The 22,006-nt window shown below is 40.3% G+C and overlaps 1 protein-coding gene across 1 annotated transcript; it reads left to right on the top strand.

Moving 5' to 3' along the window:
• Positions 1-12,576: 12,576 nt before the first annotated feature.
• Positions 12,577-13,530, top strand: OR6N2 (olfactory receptor family 6 subfamily N member 2). Its single transcript, XM_069571806.1, has one exon. It carries the CDS (start codon positions 12,577-12,579, stop codon positions 13,528-13,530), a length of 954 nt encoding a protein of 317 aa, XP_069427907.1.
• Positions 13,531-22,006: the final 8,476 nt, after the last annotated feature.

The raw sequence follows: 22,006 nt of genomic DNA, 5'->3' as shown, positions 1-22,006 counted from the left end.
TAAAAGTGGTGTCCATGGAATTTGATAATCTTTCCCAAGGACAACATGATCATGCCATTCAAGAAGAATAAATAGAAGAAGTGGCATATCAGTGTGATGGGGATTTCCACCAGGCATCCAGGGAGTCAGATTTACAAGATAATTTAGTTATACTCAGAGGCCTATGAAGGTGACAATATTAGAAAAAAATATAATTTAAGTTTTGATTTATATTAAAGAATTCTTTTGAACCTGATGCTTTTATCTAATGGTGTTTTAGAACCAGAACAATAAAGGGCCATGTGGGAATGTATTATCCATATGAGAAGGTGAAAAATATTCAGAGATTGAAACCCAGAACAGGAGGTTATAAGGATACCTGTCAGTTTATAAAATGTTCCACATAATACTCAGCTTAAAAATTGCCAAAAGCATTAGATGTTTTGGATTCCTACAAGCTGAAACAGAAGTAAGAAAGTTAATGTGATTATTGCTTTAGAAATTGAAAGCTGTTCTGAATTTTTATAATGGTTCCTCTTGAAGAAACAAAAGTTAGACTCATATTGTGTGGAGGGAATTCAAATGTATCTGAAATGACTAACTACAAAAACAAATTATGACCACTATTAATCTTTCATACTGGACAAGCTTTATGTCATTCTAAAATCTACCAAATACTATTTTATGAAGTGAAAGGCGCTCAGTTGTGTCTGACTCTTTGCAACCCCATGGACTACAGTCCATTGAATTCTCTAGGCCAGAATACTGGAGTGGGTAACCTTTTCCTTCTCCAGGGGATCTTACCAACTCAGGGATCAAACTCAGATCTCCCACATTGCAGGCAGATACTTTACCAGCTGAGCCATCATGGCAAAAAAAATGAAGGCTTATGTTTTATGCTCATAATGGAAATTAACAGCAATATAGTCTAATTTCTTTTCCCAAATTCATAGAATCAAAACAGATGTGGTTTCTGCCAAGCAGAGTAGACTCCCAAGCAGAGTCAACATCAATCTTATTGAGCAACTTTGCCTCATTTTGATTAATATGCACAATTGTCTAGTTTCTGGGGGAATTATATAACCATATTCTTATGCTTTTCCTATTAACAATAATCAAGATATTTAGAAAAAAGTTTCTAAACAAACATTGAAGTCCAAGTGATGATTTTGTAGATTCCTTTCAATTATAGCTTATTTCCTTCTTTATAGCTTATTTCCTTCCTTTCCTCCTAATGGTTTATTTCCTTCTGACTCACTTGATGCCTGGTGGAAACCCTCATCACCTTGACATGCCAGTTCTTTCTTCCTCAAAGGGACTTAGATGACATTCCACTGTGATTGCTGCTCCCACCAGGTTTTGCTGGTGTTATCTCTGCCATCAATAAATTATATAAAGGGCACTGCCTTCCAGTTCTGAGGTACAAGGTATGGCTCTCTAAAATTCTACATTTGTCAGTTTCATCTAAGTCTAAGTAAGAAAATATTTGTAGAAGAATATCTATCGGCTCTACATTCACTTCAGACAGTTTTGCTGAATCAATACTTTCTGGGTAAGTTTTTTAGGCATAATGACAGGTGAAAATAGGCTCAAAACACTAAAGTCAGAGAAAAGTCATTCAAAATAGTGCATATGTTTTGTGTGTGTGTGTGTGTGTGTGTGTGTGTGTATTTAAAAAGATTCCTAAGTTATAGCCTTGGATACAACTATGGTCCATGGACCAAATCAGATACATCAACTGTTTTTGAAAACAAACTTTGTGGAACACAACCTCATCCATTAATTTATATATTGTCAATGGCTACTTTTGTGCTGCAGCCACAGGGCTGAAGGGTTGTGACAGAGACATAGGATTTGAAAAACATAAAATACTTCCTCTCTGGTTCTAATAAGAAGTTCGCCCATCCATGCCAACAGTCACAAAGAGTCAGACACGACTCTCGTCTGACATGGGTCTGACTCTTTGTGACCCCATGGACTGTAGTCTGGCAGGTTCCTCTGTCCATGGGATTCTCCTGGCAAGAGTACTGGAGTGGATTGCCATTTCCTTCTTCAAGATATCTTCGCGATCCATGTGTCTTGCATTTCCTGCATTGGCAGGTGTATTCTTTACCACTAGCACTACCTGGGAAGCTCCAGTATTTATATATCATCTAATAATGTATAGACTGGTAAACATAGAGTTGAGTAAATTATAATCTTAGGGCAAATTATATTCTCAGGACAAATTAATAAGTGGTCACTTACCATTTTCAAGTTGGTTAGACATCTCACTGCTGATTCAGATTCTGTGATACCATTTTTTGAGGTTTTACACAATACTTTCTTTTGGCTTTACTCAGTTATTACCTGGGCTTCTTATCTTCTATTTCTCCCTGCCTACGTGATTCCAGTCATATGAATATGGCCTGAATATATCTGGGGAGAAAAGCAAAAATGTGCTTTGGATGAGAGTTTTGTTAGGACAGCTTATGAAGAAGGAATTCATAGGGCCTGCACTCCATCTTAGGCCTGTTCATGCTGATCATGCTTGTCCACCTTTCCAATGGACTCTGAGCTCTGTGTTTAGTGCTTATGAAAACAGCAACAGAAGGATAAGACCCCCTCCAGACAGGGGAACCTTGAAGATCATATCTAGGTTAGTCATCACCTAAGAGAAAACTTACACTAATCATCCCTTCCTCCAGACAGGGCATAAAATTTTCTGTATCTATTGGAGTGTAACCTCAGGTTTATTGATTATTGGCTAACTGTTTGACTGTTTGAGCACATGAGCACATAGCACGTGAATGATGGGGTTATTGGGATTGTATTTTCCTTGGTTTATGTAAGTCTCAAGGAATTTGGAGTGGTGGGTTCAGACACGTACACATGGGGTATAAAAGATTTTCACAAACACTGGTTGGGGTCCTTAGCTAAGAGGAGACTCTGCTGTGGGCCTGCCGGTGTAATAAACTGCATTCCACTATCTGCACTGTCCTTCTGAGTGAGTTTGTTTCCCGAAAAACGTGGCTACAACACTTATAGCTAGAAAAAAAAATAAACTTTTTCTTGTCACTGCTGCTGTTCAGTCACTCTCTCTTTGTTACCCCATGGGGTGCAGCACGCCAGGCTTCCCTGTCCTTCACCATCTCCTGGAGCTTGCTCAAACTCACATCCACTGAATCGGTGATGCCATTCAGCCATCTCATCTGTCAGGAAGCATTTAACAGGAGGCTTCCTGTGTGCTGTTTTGGATCTGTCATGAATCCTCTGTCCCTTATTAATTCCTGAATATTCAGGAATTAAGTGAAGCAACAAGCTACTCCCAGGGGCTGAAGTATGCATGCATTTCCATACAGTGATAAGCAACTAGTTATGACCCTCTTCCTTTGTATGAACCAGATGGTAAAAGTGATTATTTACAACCCTCTCTCTTTCATATGGATGACCTCATGTTTCCTTGATAACTCGTAAGTTTTTATTTTATCTCTGCTGAAAATAGCTGCCTTGTAAGACACACGGTGTTGAACAAAACACCTCAGCTCCATCAGAGCTTTGGTCCCCATGTCTTGCTTTCTCTCTCTCTCTCTCCCTCTCTCTCTCTCTCTCTGTCTTTTTCAGGCTGATCCCCTGGAGCACAGAGGCCCTCTGGGTTCAATTTCCTGTCTGGGCTTCTAAGACCCTCTTGAGAAGGTGCTCTGAGCCTTCACCCCCTCGAGAGGACACCTGAGGCCATCATGAACAGAGCAAAGCCCCATGCATGGGCTTATTGGCTTTCTGTGTAAACCAAGGAATATCAGCCTCTTTCTCTCCCCTTTTCTTTCTTATTAGTAGACTCCGGAGCACCAGGTTCCAGTCCATTAAGGACCTCAACACATCCTCTGTCATCTCCTTCTCCTCCTGCCTTCAATCTTTCCCAGCATCAGGGTCTTTTCCAGAGAGTCAGTTCTTCTCATCAGGTGGCCAAAGTATTGGAGCTTCAGATTCAGTATCAGCCCTTCCAATGAATATTCAGGGATGATTTCCTTTAGGATTAACTGGTTTGATCTCCTTGCAGTCCAAGGGACTCCCAAGAGTCTTCCCCAACACCACAATTCAAAAGCATTAATTCTTTGGTGCTCAACCTTCTTTATGGTCTAGCTCTCACATCCATGCGTGACTATTGGAAAAACCATAGCTTTGACTAGACAGACCTTTGCTGGCAAAGTAATGTCTTTGCTTTTTAATATGTTGTCTAGGTTTGTCATAACTTTTCTTCCAAGGAGCAAGTGTCTTTTAATTTCATGGCTGCAATCACCATCTGCAGTGGTTTTGGAGCACAAGAAAATAAAGTCTGTCACTGTTTAAATTGTTTCCCTATCTATTTGCCGTGAAGTGATGGGACTAGATGCCATGATCTTAGTTTTTTGAATGCTGAGTATCAAGCCAGCTTTTTCACTCTTATCTCTTCTTTTCCTAAGAAATGTTTATTTCAAAATGACTTTCATAAAAAGGATCTGGGGTCTCTCACAGCAGTCTCTACTCAATCAGCAGTGGCACTCAAAAGTTTCACTAATAACCTGGTGTGCTTAATTGCGTTTGATTTTCTGATCCCGTGGACTATAGCCCGCCAGGCTCCTCTGTCCATGAAATTCTCCAGGCAAGAATACTGGAGTGGGTTTCCATCTCCTCCTCCAGGTGATCTTTCTGACCAAGGGATCAAACCAATGTCTCCTGTGTCTCCTGCATTGCAGGCAGATTCTTTACCCAGTGAACCATCAGAGAATCTAAATTATACACTTGTCAGATTTGTGGGTAAAGTTGGAAGGAATACACAAAAGGGCAACTGGCAGAATCAAAATCTAAAAGTATCTGAAAGCTCTTAGAAAATTGATTGAATTTCATAAGATAAACTTTAATGTAGTTAAGAAAGGGCCTTGTGCTTGGTTTTCAAAACAAACAAACAAAAAAGTACCACAACCATAATAAAACTTCCCAAACAAATATTGGCAGGAAAATTTTTATATCCAGTTTTAAAATTATACTAAATATTTTTTCTAATCCAGACACTATATTAGGCAATAAAAAATATAGCATTGAATGAGAGTTTCCTGGTGACCTAGTGATTAGGATTCCTGGCTTTCACTGCCTGGCCTGCATTCAATCCCTTGTCAGAGAACTGGGATTCCACAAGCTGAATGGCATGGCTCCCCAAAAACCCCAAATATAGCATTGAATGGACAAATACAGAGCAAAAAACATCTCTACCTTCATGAAGCTTACATTCAATTTGGAAATAGATAATAAATTATTAGAAATGGGAGGAATGTAGAAATTTATAGTTTTCTGCAAGCATCTAATACGAGAATCTGGCCTATCTTGGTTATAAATATTGTGTATGTTTATGGGTGTGATAGAGGGTATCAGAAAAGCCTTTTCTTATTTATTCATTCAGTGTATAGTTCTTGAATATCTACTTTGTGCAAGAAAAAATACTTGGCACTGAATGACGTATTAAGCACAGTTGGCCTTTCTCTTCACCAGCTTTATCATATATTGATAAAGAAATAAACATATGAATAAGTAATTAAAATTTGTTCTGTGAAAGGAATGGCTAGGATGCAATGGACAGAAAAAGCACTGAAAGAGAGGGCATATATATAGATAGGGTATTTATATAGTGTGATCAGATCAGACTTCTTTGAGGAAGAGATGTTACTGTAAGAATGAGGTGGTATTACATTGGTGAAAGGGGTCAGGGTAGAGGGATACAGTAACAGAATTCTTTTCTAGGACTGTCCCAAGTAGAGGGAAGTGTGATTAAAAAACATAATAGATTTAGGTGATTTCTATTTTTGTGTGAAATCTTGGTGGCCTCGTTGCTCTTTTCAGGAGGTGAGACTGTTGAGTCACTAGCACTGACTACTGCTTATCAACTGCAAGTTTAGTTTACCTTCTAATTAAAGTTATTAAGATACTCAGTCACAGAATTATCTCCAGTAACTGACAGGATCCAATTCAGATCCATTCCTGCTTCTTTGGACCTTGCCTTGAATCACCTAACATGAAACCATACCACTAAAATAAATTCTTTTCTAACAACCCTTTACTGAAATGCTCCACAGTCCATATGATGTGCACTCTCTCTCATTGCAATAAGTTAAATTTTGTTAAACTCTAAGGTGTGTTCTTGTCCACTGTGTGGAAGGCATTGCTGTGTGCTCTAATTCTAAAAGCAACCTAAATATACACACTTTAAAGGTGAAGAAAATAGGTTATGAGTGGTTAAGTAATTTAGATGCCTTCACAGTTATTTGGAGGAATTTAATGAAAAAATATCTACTCTACATCTACTAAGTGAAACAGAAATATGTGCGGACACATTTTAGAACCAATATAGTTACTTTTCCTATTAATTTTCACATAACCCTCACAACACAGATTTATACATGAGACAATATAGATTCACAGAGATGAATGACTGCTTCAGGGCACATAGATAATGAGTGGTGGCCAGGTGACTATGTGCCCTTGGTTATTCCATCAACCACTGAAGGCAGTGAGCTTAGAAGTGATGAGCACAGGTTCTGGGGTCAGCACACTTTGCTTCATAATCCTGACAAGGATTTGTACTAGCTGTGTGATCTTGGATATATTTTTAAACTCTCTGTGCTTCAGAGAGTTTAACATGAGAATAACAGTTGTACCAACCTCATAGCAGAGAAGGCAATGGCACCCCACTCCAGTACTCTTGCCTGGAGAATCCCGTGGATGGAGGAGCCTGGTGGGCTGCAGTCCATGGGGTCGCTAAGAGTCAGACACAACTGAGCAACTTCACTTTCACTTTTCACTTTCATGCATTAGAGAAGGAAATGGCAACCCACTCCAGTGTTCTTGCCTGGAGAATCCCAAGGACAGGGGTGCCTGATGGGCTGCCATCTATGGGGTTGCACAGAGTTGACACGACTGAAGCGACTTAGCAGCAGCAACCTCATAGAGAAATTGCAACTATCATATCAGTTGATACATACATTCTACTTAGAACAACATACTTAGCAAATGATCATTAAATGGGTATTTTATGAGAGCCAGACTGAAATTTAGGTTTCTGAGGCTCTAAGCTTTTTTTTTTTTAAATTTCCAGAACAACCACTCCTATCAGAAAGTTTTCTCAAAGAATGAACAATGTTAGGCTGGATTGGGAAAATAATTAGGAAAACTCATTATTTGAAAAGATGAGAGGATATACAAAGTCTTTTTGGACTTGTGAGGCAAGACAAGGAAATATGAATGTATGTTTATGGGAAGAATTGTAAGGTTGGGGGTCATTTCTGCAGAGCCAGAGTTCAAGAGTCTGTTGAGAAGTCACTAGCAATGGGGAGAGGAATAGGAGTTGAAGAACTGGTGAAAAGATGGCAAGCATTTGGGGAAAGGCTTCTCTGAGTCCACCTGGTAAAAGATAGACGTGGCCTCTATCTAAATGCTTTCCCGGGAACCTCGCCTAAGCCTGATTTTCATCTGCATCTGAGGCTGAAGGTGTCCCCCTTGCCTGTGTCCCTCGTGGCCTGAGACAGTCAAGGTTAGCTCTGGGGACTCTGCCCCATGGGGATGGAATTTCTTAAAGAGGAGAAAAGGCTTCTAGGTACAGTCTCTATCTCCCACATATACCTGAGCAAAGCGAGAGAGACAAAGGAAGATACCAAATGATGTTCAGTGGCTGGTAGGTGATCTGAGGATCTGAAAGGGGGGACCTCTAATAAAGGATTTGAAAACATAATATTTTGAAGTTAGAGAGTTGGGTTGGCAGAAAGATGACTTAAATGGTGGGGACTTGAGATGTCCAATTCTGAGAATCAGAGTTTCTAATTTAGAGGAAACTTTACAGGTTACCTTATCCACTGTCCTCTTTGATACTTAATTTCACTCTACAGCCAAGAGATTGGCTAATGGCTATTTTGAGAGACAAGAAGTTTCCCTGTATACTGCTGTAGACTGGCTACATTCTGGCAAAGATGGCAGAGAGTAGAGGTTTCTGAGAAAATCATTCATGACATAGGTACTGTAACTAAGAAGGTCTAATGAGATATTGTATCATCTCAGGAGCAGCTAGCTGTATTTGAAAACATTTCATGTGGAGAGGGCTGTACATAGCTCTCTCACTGGGGATGTTAAAGACACTTGATGATGAACCAGTGTTAAGATCTAGAGGTCTTCAGAGTCCTACTGAAATTATTCAATGTTTGTAAGAACTTACTCAACCTACACATACAGTTAGCTTTGTTGAAACAAAGCTAATTTGTAGAAAGATAAAATATCATGAATAACTCTCATTCATCAATATCATCAATAATGTGCTCACTCAGTCATGTCTGCCACTTAGCAACCCCATAGACTGTCTCAGGCCACGAGGGACACAGGCAAGGGGGATACAGCCCCAGATACAGATGAGAATCAGGCTTAGGCTAGGTTCCTAGGAGGGCACTTGGATAGAAACCACGTCTGTCTTCTAGCAGGTAAAACTCAAACTCCAAGCCCTCCTACAATTCTTCCCTAGAGAATCCATGGGAGTCTCCAGGTGACTGAAACTGTGTCTCTTGAATCTTCTGCACTGGCAGGCAGGTTCTTTGCCACCTGAGCCACCAGAGAAGCCCCTCAATAATCCTTACCTATACACAAAAAATGATCAAAATATTTCTTGGATTTAACTTTTCTGGGTGGGTCAGAGTAATGGTTTTCGACAGAATTAGGGGAAAGAAGGCAAGACAAAACGAGCTGCTAAGTTTAGTAGGCATATTAAACTTAAGACACCAAAAGAACAAGAAGGATGTGTTCAAATGCAATAGAAAAACAAATTTATCTACAAAAAATTCAAGTATGATCAAGAAACAATGAGCTGACAACTTCTATCCTCATTGTTCTAGGCACTGGTGGGGGATATACAATAGTTAATAAGGTATCACATTTGCTCTCAAAGATCTTACAGTTTATGAGGAATACAGACATTATAAAGTTAATGCAATGTGTTAAGTGGACTCTGCAAACATTTGAGGACTTTGAAGAAGGAATACACATTTTCTGGGGGATTCAGAAAAGGTGTCACTAACGAGTTGACATTTGACCTCATTGTAAAGGATGAGAAGCAAGTTACCAGATGGAAAAAATGGGCTGAGAGGTAAACCAGAAGCAAATGGTGCAGAGGAACAAAGGTGCCAGGTTGTGATCAGGCAAAGATTTCTGTTTTAGCATATTTGTCTCTTGCAATTAGAGAGGTTAATATATAATACCTTTAGAATTAGAATAGATTCAAGAGGATGTCTTAAACACTAATTACTTTGAGTCATTTTAGGATTTACAAATATCAAGCCCAGAATTTGATTTCCTCTGCAGGGTATTTTGGGTTTGGGAACAATGTTTAAATTTAAGGTATGAGGTATGAGTTGAAGGGAAACTATTGGGAGGGGAATCTACTAATTTTTAAATAATTTCCACATTTATTTGTTTGATTAAGCAATTAGCTTTTACTGAATACCTTTAATAAGTTATGACAAATATTAGGACTACAAAAATAGGAAGAGACTGCAGTTTGTCAGTTTGGGGACTATAATATGGACTGCTGCTGCTACTGCTAAGTCGTTTCAGTCGTGTCTGACTCTGTGCGACCCCATAGATGGCCTCCTACCAGGCTCTCCCTTTCTTGAGATTCTCCAGGCAAGAACACTGGAGTGGGTTGCCATTTCCTTTTCCAATGCATGAAAGTGGAAAGTGAAAGTGAAGTCGCTCAGTCCTGTCCAACCCTCAAGGACTGCAGCCTTCCAGGCTCCTCCATCCATCAGATTTTCTAGGCAAGAGTACTGGAGTGAGGTGCCATTGGACAGCCCTCTGTAAATGTGATGTGACTGACATTGGTTATCATTTTTATGCATTTAAAGTCACATTACTTGTGGGGTTTTTTGTTTGTTTGTTTTTAGTTATGATGGTTTCTTTTCTTTTCCTTTCTTTTTCTTTTTGAATCTGCTTCACTTTGGTCTTGAGAATAAGAATGTCTGATATTTGTTCCTATGAAATATCATTAAGCCAGATATATATTTCTCACCTATTTCTGTTTTTCTGAAAATGTAGGATTTATACTAACTGCCACTTTATCATGTTTATTTTTTAGCCTTCATTCTCTTACCAGATGTGTTAACACTCCACTGATCTTTCCATCAGTGATACCCACAGGCAAATTCACACCTTCATCTCTGAGCTTGGTTAAAGTAGTCAAATATCAGTGATGTTTTCAAATTCTGCATATGATTATGTCATTTACTGATCTAATATTCTTCAATGGCACCCCCGACCTTTTGGGGTAAGATCCTAAATCATTCGGTGAGCTTTCCCAGTTGCCCCATCGTACCGGCAAGCATGTGTTTCCCTAAATCAGGCTGCTTTCTGTTCATCATCTGCGTGTGTGCTTTTTGTCTGAAATGTTTTTTTTCCTCTTCCAGGTAACTCCTACTCTTCCTGGAAAATTCTATTCAAAGGCTTCCTCCTCTGAGAAGCCTTTCTCAGTCTTCCTGGTCTGAGAAATGGGCCCCTGCCTTAGCACTCTGTAGTGTTCTGTACTTCACAGGCTGTATCAAGATGACTGCTTTGTCCTCTTCCCCAGGAGGATGCAAGATTTCTGGACACAAGGATTATAGCTTGTTTCGTTCTGTATTCCTTATGCCGGATACATAAAGTTTTAGAGCGGTGAGCTGAACAATTAGAAAAGGCTTGTCACTGCATTAATCTCATCAACAAAATTCACCCTGAACTCGAGTGGCCTCGGCCTGCAACAGCTTGAAACAGGGCTTAGGTTCCTGGCCAGAGGTTGAGGCTGGGTCATGGCAGTGAAAACACCATATCCTAGCCATTAGACCAGTGATCAGTGACAAAGGCCCTTCAGCTTTGCAGAAAAGAATTCCCACAAAGATGAAAAGTAGTGAAACACGTAAAGTATTTTCTAGGAGGAAAATAATACAATATGTGTAGATAGACAAAAGGGCAGACTCAGAGAGTCCCTGAGTCACACTCTTGTGGCAGTTTGAATTAGTTTTATTTTCCAGGTTTTCTTTGGCCAATCATTTTGATTTTTCTGGCTCACTGTTCATATTTAGTATATTTCAGGATTGTCCCATGTGTGCACACACATCTCTTAGCCAAGGTGGATTTCATGTGTGGTTCGGGAGGTCTCCTGACTTTGAGAATGAGAAATATGTGGTCTGGGCAGGGGCCAGCCTCCTCTCTTAATTGTTCTGCTGGTCTCATCTTGGAGTTTCAGTCCACAGGGAATGAATGTCTAGTTACTTTACCCTGTGGGGGTGGGGATGGGGAGAGTGCATCTACCTCCTGTCTCAAACCTTTGGAGACCTGACTGAAGGAAAAACTATGAACCAGGTTAGGGGAACAGAATGCTTGGGGAAGGTCACATAGCATAGAGGTAAATAACATGGAGGTAGCATGCATAAGGTGAAATTCTGTTTCTGTACCATGGTATCTATATGAAATAGAAAATCTTCATAATCTCACTATTTTCTCTTAAATTTTACCATTGGTAAAACATGTATAGCAATGGTACTTATCTGATTGGATGTGTGAAAATTAAGTAAAATATTGAATGCAAAGCACTTGTAAAATGCTCAGTGCACAGTGAGTGCTAACGAAAGTTAGTTATTGTTATTTTTCAGTTCAGTCAAGTTCAGTTCAGTTCAGTCGCTCAGTCGTGTCCAACTCTTTGCGACCCCATGAATCGCAGCATGCCAAGCCTCTCTGTCCATCACCATCTCCTGGAGTTCACTCAGACTCATGTCCATCAAGTCAGTGATGCCATCCAGCCATCTCATCCTCTGTCGTCCCCTTCTCCTACTGCCCCCAATCCCTCCCAGCATGAGAGTCTTTTCCAATGAGTCAACTTTTCGCATGAGGTGGCCAAAGTATTGGAGTTTCAGCTTTAGCATCATTCCTTCCAAAGAAATTCCAGGGTTGATCTCCTTTAGAATGGACTGGTTGGATCTCCTTGCAGTCCAAGGGACTCTCAAGAGTCTTCTCCAACACCACAGTTCAAAAGCATCAATTCTTCGGTGCTCAGCCTTCTTCACAGTCCAACTCTCACATCCATATATGACCACAGGAAAAACCATAGCCTTGACTAGATGGACCTTAGTCGGCAAAGTAATGTTTCTGCTTTTGAATAGGCTATCTAGGTTGGTCATAACTTTTCTTCCAAGGAGTAAGCGTCTTTTAATTTCATCACAGCAGTCACCATCTGCAGTGATTTTGAAGCCCCCCAAAATAAAGTCTGACACTGTTTCCACATCTATTTCCCATGAAGTGATGGGACCAGATGCCATGATCTTCGTTTTCTGAATGCTGAGCTTTAAGCCAACTTTTTCACTCTCTTCTTTAACTTTCATCAAGAGGCCTTTTAGCTCCTCTTCACTTTCTGCCATAAGGGTGGTGTCATCTGCAAATAGCAATAGCAGTGGTAGTAGTAATAAAAGTTCTGCCTTTAAATTAAAAAAAAAAAAAACAACTAAACAGTAAAGAGAAAATTTTGAGTTGAATTTTGCATTACTTCAATTTAATTTCTTCTTTCCTTCCTCACCTCAGCCTCTCATGGAGCCACACAACCATTCAAGCCTGTCTGAATTTGTGCTCCTTGGTTTCCCCAGGGTGGGACATATCAGGGGCTGGATTTTTGTCCTGCTGCTGTTGGCATACCTGTTCACTATCTGCGGCAACATGCTCATCTTCCTAGTCATACGACTGGATGCAGCCCTACACACACCCATGTACCACTTTGTCAGTATTCTTTCCTTCTTGGAGCTGTGGTATACAGCCACCACTATCCCCAAGATGCTAGCTAATCTTCTCAGTGATAAGAAGACCATTTCTTTTTCAGGATGCCTCCTTCAGACCTACTTCTTCCACTCCCTAGGGGCCTCTGAATGCTACCTTCTTACAGCAATGGCCTATGACCGATACCTGGCCATTTGCCGGCCCCTCCACTATCCTGCAGTTATGACCCCCATGCTCTGTGCCAAGATGGCTGCTGGTTGTTGGACCTGTGGCTTTCTATGTCCCATATCTGAAGTCATCCTGGTCTCCAAGCTCCCTTTTTGTGGCTACAATGAAATTCAGCACATCTTCTGTGACTTTCCACCTCTTCTGAGCCTGGCCTGCAAGGACACATCCACTAATGTCCTGGTGGACTTTGCCATCAATGCCTTCATCATCCTTATCACCTTCCTCTTTATTATGGTGTCTTATGGAAGAATCATTGGGACTGTGCTGCAGATAAAAACGATCGCAGGAAGAAAGAAGGCCTTCTCTACATGTGCTTCCCATCTTATTGTGGTCCTCATCTTCTTTGGGAGCATCATCTTCATGTATGTGCGGCTGAAGGAGAGCTATTCATTGACCCTTGATCGGACGCTTGCTGTAGTCTACTCTGTACTAACACCACTAGTCAACCCAATTATCTACAGTCTTCGCAACAAGGAACTCATTAAGGCCATTAAGAGAACCATCTTCCGGAAGGGAGAGAGAGCTAGTCCCACCCAGCACTGACATTCTACCAAGGTCTTTCCTCCACAATGTTGTTCTCAAAAAATTCTATTTATCTTTGTCCTAGCCTGTAATAATCTTCCTATCATCACATATGCAATGAATCCCATTTCCTCTTACATTCTCAAAGGCTTTACTTCTTTATGTTTTCTTTATTTCTTACATCTTTATGCTTTTACTATTTACTTGAACAGTGCTTTCTGCATTTAAGAATACTTTAGTATCTCCATTCTTAAAAACAAGCCTACACATTTCCTTCAGGCTTCCCTAGTAGCTCAGCTGGTAGAGAATCTGCCTGCAATGCAGGAGACCCTCATTCGATTCCTGGATTGGGAAGATCCCCTGGAGAAGGGATAGGCTACCCACTCCAGTATTCTTGAGCTCTCCTGGTGGCTTAGATGGTAAAGAATCCTCCTGCAATGTGGGAGAACTGGGTTCAATGCCTGGGTTGGGAAGATCCTCTGGAGAAGGGAACGGGCTATCTACTCCAGTATTCTTGTCTGGTGAATCCCCATGGACAGAGGTGCCAGGCAGGCCATAATTCAAGGGGTTGCAAAGAATTGGACAACTGAGGGACTAAGCACAGCACAGCACATATTTCCTTGGTCATATATGTCCAGCCAGCTAGGGGTCTATTTCTCTGTTCTTTTCCAGTCACATTTCTCAATATAATGAATGGCACAATCTATCTTTTGTTCTTCACATCCTATTCACTTTTCAACCCATTTCAATCTGGTTTTGGTTCAGACCTTTCAGCCAATATTTTGCCACAGTCATTACTGACCTCCACACTGCCAAACCCATTAGGTACATCTTGCCTTTCCTCTTATCGAGCTCCTTATGCAGGTAATCAGTTCCTCTTAAGAAAAGTTTGTCTCTCAGATTCCATGTTATCAATGTCTCTTGATTTTCTTAACTCTCTAATTGGTCTTTATCAGTGGTCTTGTCATGTAGCCCTGTCTTCTTAGATTCTCAGAGTTATTCCTAAGAATTTAAATTCCATCTCTACTGATGTCAACAAGTCTTGAATTTATATCTCCAAACCAGAACTCTTTTCTGAGCTTTAGACTTTTATATCCAAATACCTCTTAACAATCCTACCTGGGTGTATTAAAATATTTTAAAACTTAACTTGTTAAAAAGAGAGTTCTTTAATTATAAGATTATAATTTTCCAATCTTTGAATATTTATTAAAGCTCACAGGTAAATTTTCAATTTTCCCATCCTGAAAGCTTAATGCTTTTGTTTCTCTGTGCTTGGGCAAGAACATTTCAAAGTTTATTTCCAATTTTCTTCTAGTCCTTCATTATTATCATGTGTCAATCCTTCAAAATATATCCTCAAATCTTTTCTTTTGTTTTGTTTTCCCTTCCTTTTTCTCTTTAGTGTTTCTCCTGATATAAATTTCCAATATCTCTCTACTGAATTAATTCCATAATATTCTCCCCACTCTCCTTGATCCTACTCTTGTTCCATTCTAATATATTTTCCATAACAAAACCAAATTGACATATTTTAAAGTTAAATTGGGTATGCCATTCAATAAAACCATAAAATACTACAATTACGGTTAACATAAAATCCAAAGCCTTGTCACACTTTACAAGATTCAACAGTATTCTCCCATACCATTCTCTCCAACATTGACTCCCACCTTTCCTCCATCAGTTCACTCTTATACAGTCAAATTATCACTCTAAATTCTTCAAACAAATTAAAATCTGTATGGTTTCAGGAAATTGATACTGTTCTCCTCAACCCCCTCAACCCCTCTAGCACTTCAATGGTCTCATTCCTCTTTGCATGAGTTTCTTTTCAAATGTCACTTTCAAATGATGTTATCTTTTAAAGAACTTCTGAAAAGCCATCCTATTTATGCTACTTATTTTCCTTTTGAAGTAGTTTGTTTTCCTTCAAAATATATATCAAAATTTATATGTGTATTCACATTTGGGTATATACATATACACAAGATAAGTTGGATAAGATAAAATTTTCGTTTTTTTTCCTATAAGACTATAAAATATATTTGGTCTAAAATCATGTCAGTTTTGTTACTTGATATATAACTATATCCAAAATCTAACAAGTGTCTAAATATTGTGAGTATTTAATAAAAATGTAATAAATGGAAAGTGTAATGAGTCTTTAACAAACTGTGAAAAGCTCTTAAAGAGATGGGAATAGCAGGCCATCTAACCTGTCTCCTAAGAAACCTGTATGTGGGTCAAGTAGTAACAGTTAGAACACTGTATGGAACAAATGGTTGATTCAGAATTGAGAAAGGAGTATGACAAGGCTGTCCGCTGTCACCAAGTTTATTTAACCTATACACTGAACACACCATGAGAAATGCTGGGCTGAAAATTACAAGCTGGAATCAAAATAGGTGGGAGAAACACCAACAACCTCAGATATGTGGATGATATCACTCTAACAGCAGAAAGCTAAAAGGAACTAAAGAGCTTCTTGATGAGGGTGAAGGAGGACAGTGAAAAAGCTGGCTTAAAACTAAACATTAAAAAAAAAAAAACTAAGATCATGGTGCTCAGCTTTCTTTATAGTCCAAATTTCACTTCCATACATGACTACTAAAAAAACCGTAGCCTTGACTAGACAGACCTTTTTTGGCAAAGTAATGTCTCTGCTTTTTAATATGCTGTCTATGTTGGTCATAATGTTTCTTCCAAGGAGTAAGTGTCTTTTAATTTAATGGCTGCAGCCACCATCTGCAGTGATTTTGGAGCCCCCCAAAATAAAGTCAGCCACTGTCTCTACTGTTTCTCCATCTATTTACCATAAAGTGAGGGGACCGGATGCCATGATCTTAGTTTTCTGAATGTTGGGCTTTAAGCCAACTTTACTCACTCTCCTCTTTCACTTTCATCAAGAAGCTCCTTAGTTCATCTTCACTTTCTGCCATAAGGATGGTATCATCTGCATATCTGAGGTTATTGATATTTCTCCCAGCAATCTTGATTCCAGCTTGTGCTTCATCCAGCCCAGCACTGAAGAATTGATGCTTTAGAATTGTGGCATTGGAGAAGACTCTTGAGGTTCCCTTGGACTGCAAGGAGATCCAACCAGTCACTCCTAAAGGAAATCAGTCATGAAGATTCATTGGAAGGACTGATGCTGAAGCTGAAGCTCCAATACTTTGGCCACCTGATGCAAAGAGCTGACTCATTAGAAAAGACCCTGATGCTGGGAAAGATTGAAGGCAGGAGGAGAAGGGGATGACAGAGGATGAGATGCTTGGATGGCATCAGTGACTCAATGGACATGAGTTTGAGTAAACTCCGGGAGTTTGCGATGGACAGAGAGGATTGGTGTGCTGCAGTCTATATGGTTACAAAAAGTCAGACATGACTGAGCAACTGAACTGAACTGAACTGAAGACTTGCCGTTCGTCCCTGTAACTTCATGGCAAATAGAAGGGGAAAAGGTGAAAGTAATAACCGATTTCTTCTTCTTAGACTCTATAATCACTGTGGATGGTGACTGCAGCCATGAAACCAGAAGATGATTGCTTCTTGGCAGGAAAGCCATGACAAACCTAGACAGTGTGTTGAAAAGCAAAGGCATTACTCTGCTAACAAGGGTCTGTATAGTCAAGGCTATGTTCTTCCCAGTGGTCACGTACGGTTGTGAGAGCTGGACCATAAAGAAGGCAGATTGCCAAATAATTGATGCCTTCACACTGTAATGCCGGAGAAGATGGCTGAGAGTACATTGGTCAGCAAGGAGGTCAAACCAGTCAATCTTGAGGGAAATCAATCATGAATACTCACTGGAAGAACTGATGCTGAAGCTGAAGCTCCAGTATTTTGGTCATCTGATGTGAACAGCTGACTCACTGGAAAAGTCCCTGATGCTGGGAAAGACAGAAGACAGAAGGAGAAAAGGGAGTTAGAGAATGAGATGGCTGGATGGCATCACCAATGCAACAGACATGAACTTGTGCAAACTTCAGGAAATGGTGAGAGGCAGGGAGGCCGGGCGTTCTGCAGTTCGTGAGGTTGAAAAGAGTGGGCATGACTGGGAGACTCAACAATAACAACGAGTCTTACCCACTCTTGTCACTGACATATTTTTATCTTTAGTGATTTCTTCCTAATTCCAATCACTACCCCACTGCCTTCCTACTTATTAATGAAATGTACTATCTTTCATCTCTTTCTTGCAAATCTTCCAGGTTGCAATGCATTTAATGTAAATGTCTGTGGGAAACACAAAGCAAAAGGATTCAGAAATTACAGAAGAAAAGACTAAGCTTTATTTGGGCCTGATTCCTAGTTTGTTTTACTCCCTATTTGATTTGGTAAAAAATTGACTACACTCTGAGTAAATTACATACTATATGTCGGCTTCAGTTCTTGACCCCACAACCCTTTTGTTTTGTGGAGCCTGCAACTAGCCAAAGGAATGCAAAATATACAAGCTAGATGGTAGACTATCAGTGAAAATCATTACTGAAATATGACACTTAAACATGCAGAGAACTATATAAGATATAAATATGCAACAAAAATGGAAGTTCATAGAGATTGAACTATTTCTTAAGAAAAATATTTATATATTTTTTGTGTTTGGCTGTGTTGTTGTTGTTGTTCAGTTGCTAAGTCATGTCCAACTCTTTGTGACCCCATAGCTGCAGGATGCCTGGCTTCTCTGTCCTCCACTATCTCCCGAAGTTTGCTCAAACTCATGTTCATGGAGTCAATGATACCATCCAACCATCTCATCCTGTCACCTTGTCTCCTCTTGCCCTCTATCTTTCCCAACATCAGGGTCTTTTCCAATGAGTTGGCTCTTCACATCATGTGGCCAAAGTATTGGAACTTCAACTTCAGCATCAGTCCTTCCAATGAATAGTCAGCGTTGATTTCCTTTAGGATTGAATGTTTGATCTCCTTGTAGTCCAAGGGATTCTCAAGAATCATCTCTAGGACTACATGTTGAAAGCATTAATTCTTCAGCACTCAGCCTTCTTTATGGTCCAACTCTCACATCTGTGCATGATTACTGGAAAAAACATTTATTTGGCTGTGCTGGGTCTTAATTGCAGCACATAGGATCTTCATTTTGGCACACTGAATCTTTAGTCGTGGCATTCCAAATCTTTAGTTGAAACAAAGTTAGTGAAAGTTAAGTTGCTCAGTCATGTCCGACTCTTTGCGACGCCATGGACTGTAGCCCACAAGGCTCCTCCCTCCATGGGATTCTCCAGGCAAGAATACTGAAGTGGGTTGCCATTTCCTTCTCCAGGGGATCTTTCCGACCCAAGGATCAAACCCAAGTCTCCCGCATTAGAGGCAGATGCTTTAACCTCTGAGCCACCAGTTGAGACATCTGGGATCTAATTCCCCAAGCAGGGATCAAAACTGGGCCCTCTGCATTGGGAGTCCAGAATCTTAGCCCCTGAACCACCAGAGAAGTCTTGATGGAAACTTTTTATATAATGAGCATTCAGAACAGAACATTGGAAATATCGCCAACACTCCCCATGCTCTTTTATATTAAACATACCCCTTTCCCTCCCACGACTATAATCAACAACATGACATCTAACACTGTAGATTGATTTTGCCTGTTTTGGCATTTGCAGAAGTTGTTTCTTACAGTATACATCTTTTGTGTCTGATTTTTTCACTCTACATATATTTATGAGATTCATCCCTACTGTCTTCATTTGCTGTAGCTTTTTCATTCCTGGGAGCTTCCTGGATGGCTTGGCGGTAAAGAATTCACCTGCCAACGCAGAGGATGCAGGTTTGATCCCTGGATCAGGAAGACCCCCTGTAAGAGGAAATGGCAACCCATTACAGTGTTCTTGGCTGGAAAATGCCGTGGACAGAGGATCCTGGTGGGTTACAGTCCACAGGATCTAAAAGAGTCTGACAAGACGGAGTGACTGAACAATTAAACATCCTCAGTTCATTCCCGAGAGGTGAATATTAAATTGTCAGGGATTTTGTGAGCAGGTAGCTTGAAATCAGTCATGGTGTACACTATGCAAATCAATAAATGCTACAAGGAAAGTAAAATTTGCTCAGTCGAGTCCGACTCTTTGCTACCCCATGGGCTATATGGTCCATGGAATTCTCCAGGCAAGAAAACTGGAGTGGGTAGCTGTTCCCTTCTCCAGGGAATCTTCTCAACCCAGGGATCAAACCCAGGTCTCCCACTTCACAGGCAGATTTTTTACCAGGTGAGCTGCCAGAGAAACCCAAATGCTATAAATAAGAGCCTTTTTCCAAGGTGATGGGTATAAAAAATAAACAAAGCTAGGCACTAGTTATAGTAGTAAGGAGAAATTTTAATTAGTAGCATACTATTGCAAAAAAGTAGGAGGTACAGTGTGAACTGAACTCCAGTTCAACTTGTACAGAGGTGACAGCTGTTTAAAAGAAGAATGGGGGAGTAGAGACAGAATTGAGAATGGGCTCAATAGAATCAGGGAAGTAAAATCCAGGTTCAAAGCATGATGCAGGATCCTCAGGACTCATGCACTGGGATGACCCAGAGGGATGATGTAGGGAGAGAGGTGGGAGGGGGGTTCAGGATGGGGAACACGTGTACACCCATGGCAGATTCATATCGACGTATGGCAAAACCAATACAATATTACAAAGTAATTACCCTCCAATTAAAATAAATAAATTTATATTAAAAAATTAAATAGGGTTGGTAAACATAAGTGCAATAAGGCCAGCTGTGTCTGGTAGTTGGCTATAAACTAAATTAGGAATCTACTCTGTTAAAAAGACTGGGAGACAGAGGCCTTGCCTTTCCTGATGACTACACTTTAAAGGAATGGCTCTTAGGTATTTTGAGAAAGACACTTCTGAGTTGAAAGAGATTCATACACATCTCAAAAGGAAAAGGGAAGCAGTCACAATTGGAAACCCTTTTCAGTAAGTGCTCTAAGAAAGGGTAATCAAGGGCCTACTCAGTTCAGTTCAGTTCAGTCGCTCAGTCGTGTCCGACTCTTTGCAACCGCATGAATCACAGCACGCCAGGCCTCCCTGCCCATCACCAACTCCCGGAGTTCACTCAGACTCGCGTCCATCGAGTCGGTGCGTCCGCTAGTTGGCTAGAGTAAGCAGTAGATTCTTCTGGCAGCCTTGGTCTGGCTCAGGCAGCAACTTCGTTAAGATGGGTGGCTAGAATCACTTTTGGGATGAAGCACTGAGGTGTTGGAAACTGTTATTGTTTGTTCAAGTCTTTTAATCTGTGTGAGTTGGGGATGGGGATAGCCAAAACTTTTATATAAATCTATAGTCATTCAGTCAGTTCAGTCGCTCAGTCAAGTCCGACTCTGTGACCCCATGAACTGCAGCACGCCAGGCCTCCCTGTCCATCACCAACTCCTGGAGTTCACTCAAGCTCATGTCCATTGAGTCAGTGATGCCATCCAGCCATCTCATCCTCTGTCGTCCCCTTCTCCTCCTGCCCCCAATCCCTCCCAGCATCAGAGTCTTTTCCAGTGAGTCAACTCTTCGCATGAGATGGCCAAAGTACTGGAGTTTCAGCTTTAGCATCATTCCTTCCAAAGAACACCCAGGACTGATTTCCTTCAGAATGGACTGGTTGGATCTCCTTGCAGTCCAAGAGTCTTCTCTCAAGAGTCTTCTCCAACACCACAGTTCAAAAGCATCAATTCTTCTGCGCTCAGCTTTCGTCACAGTCCAACTCTCACATCCATACATGACTACTGGAAAAACCATAGCCTTGACTAGATGGATCTTTGTTGGCAAAGGATATTCTCTGCTTTTGAATATGCCATCTATAGTCATTCATTGCATATAATTATTAGTTAAAAATCTATCCATAACAACCAAGGGATAAAATAACACTTAACTCAAAAATTAAATTATTGTTTAAAATATATTTACATAAGCATAAAATAACTTTCATAACTCAGCTTGAAAAGAGTAAAGTCCTCAAGGAATAGGTTAGTAAGAAGAGAAGTAAAAGTTTGGATGAACAAACTTGAAGGCATGAATGGGACTGGGAAAATGAAAAAATTAAGTCCTTTCATGGAATATGTTATTACTGATAAATACATTTTACATTCATTATCACATTCGGTCATTATTGCTTCATATGAAGAATGTATATCTTCTTCACATGAAATATGGGACATCAAATACTCAGGTAGGTGGCCAATGTCACATAAATGGCTAGAAGAACAGCTGGGACTGGAGTGCAAGATCCTGAGGCAGGGCTCTTTGTAGAGCAAGATAACAGCAGAGTAAAGAGGAAGCTGCTGTATGCAGTTGAAATGAAACTGCTATAGATACGAGCAACAGGCAGGAGTAGGAGGTTGCCTTGGCATCATTTATGTTCTCATCCTGGCTGTGTTCTTATTCTCTTAGGGCCCTAAAAGGCCAGTCAAATTTTAGAAAGATCCTGTTATAATTAGAAGTTATATGCTTTCTCCTAGGTTGTATGATACAGGAATCCATTTGAACC

The sequence above is a fragment of the Ovis canadensis genome, chromosome 1 (assembly GCF_042477335.2).
Source record: "Ovis canadensis isolate MfBH-ARS-UI-01 breed Bighorn chromosome 1, ARS-UI_OviCan_v2, whole genome shotgun sequence".
Taxonomy (NCBI): Eukaryota; Metazoa; Chordata; class Mammalia; order Artiodactyla; family Bovidae; genus Ovis; species Ovis canadensis.
The sequence above is the reverse complement of the archived record's forward strand: the minus strand, read 5'-3'. Positions and strand labels throughout refer to the sequence as shown.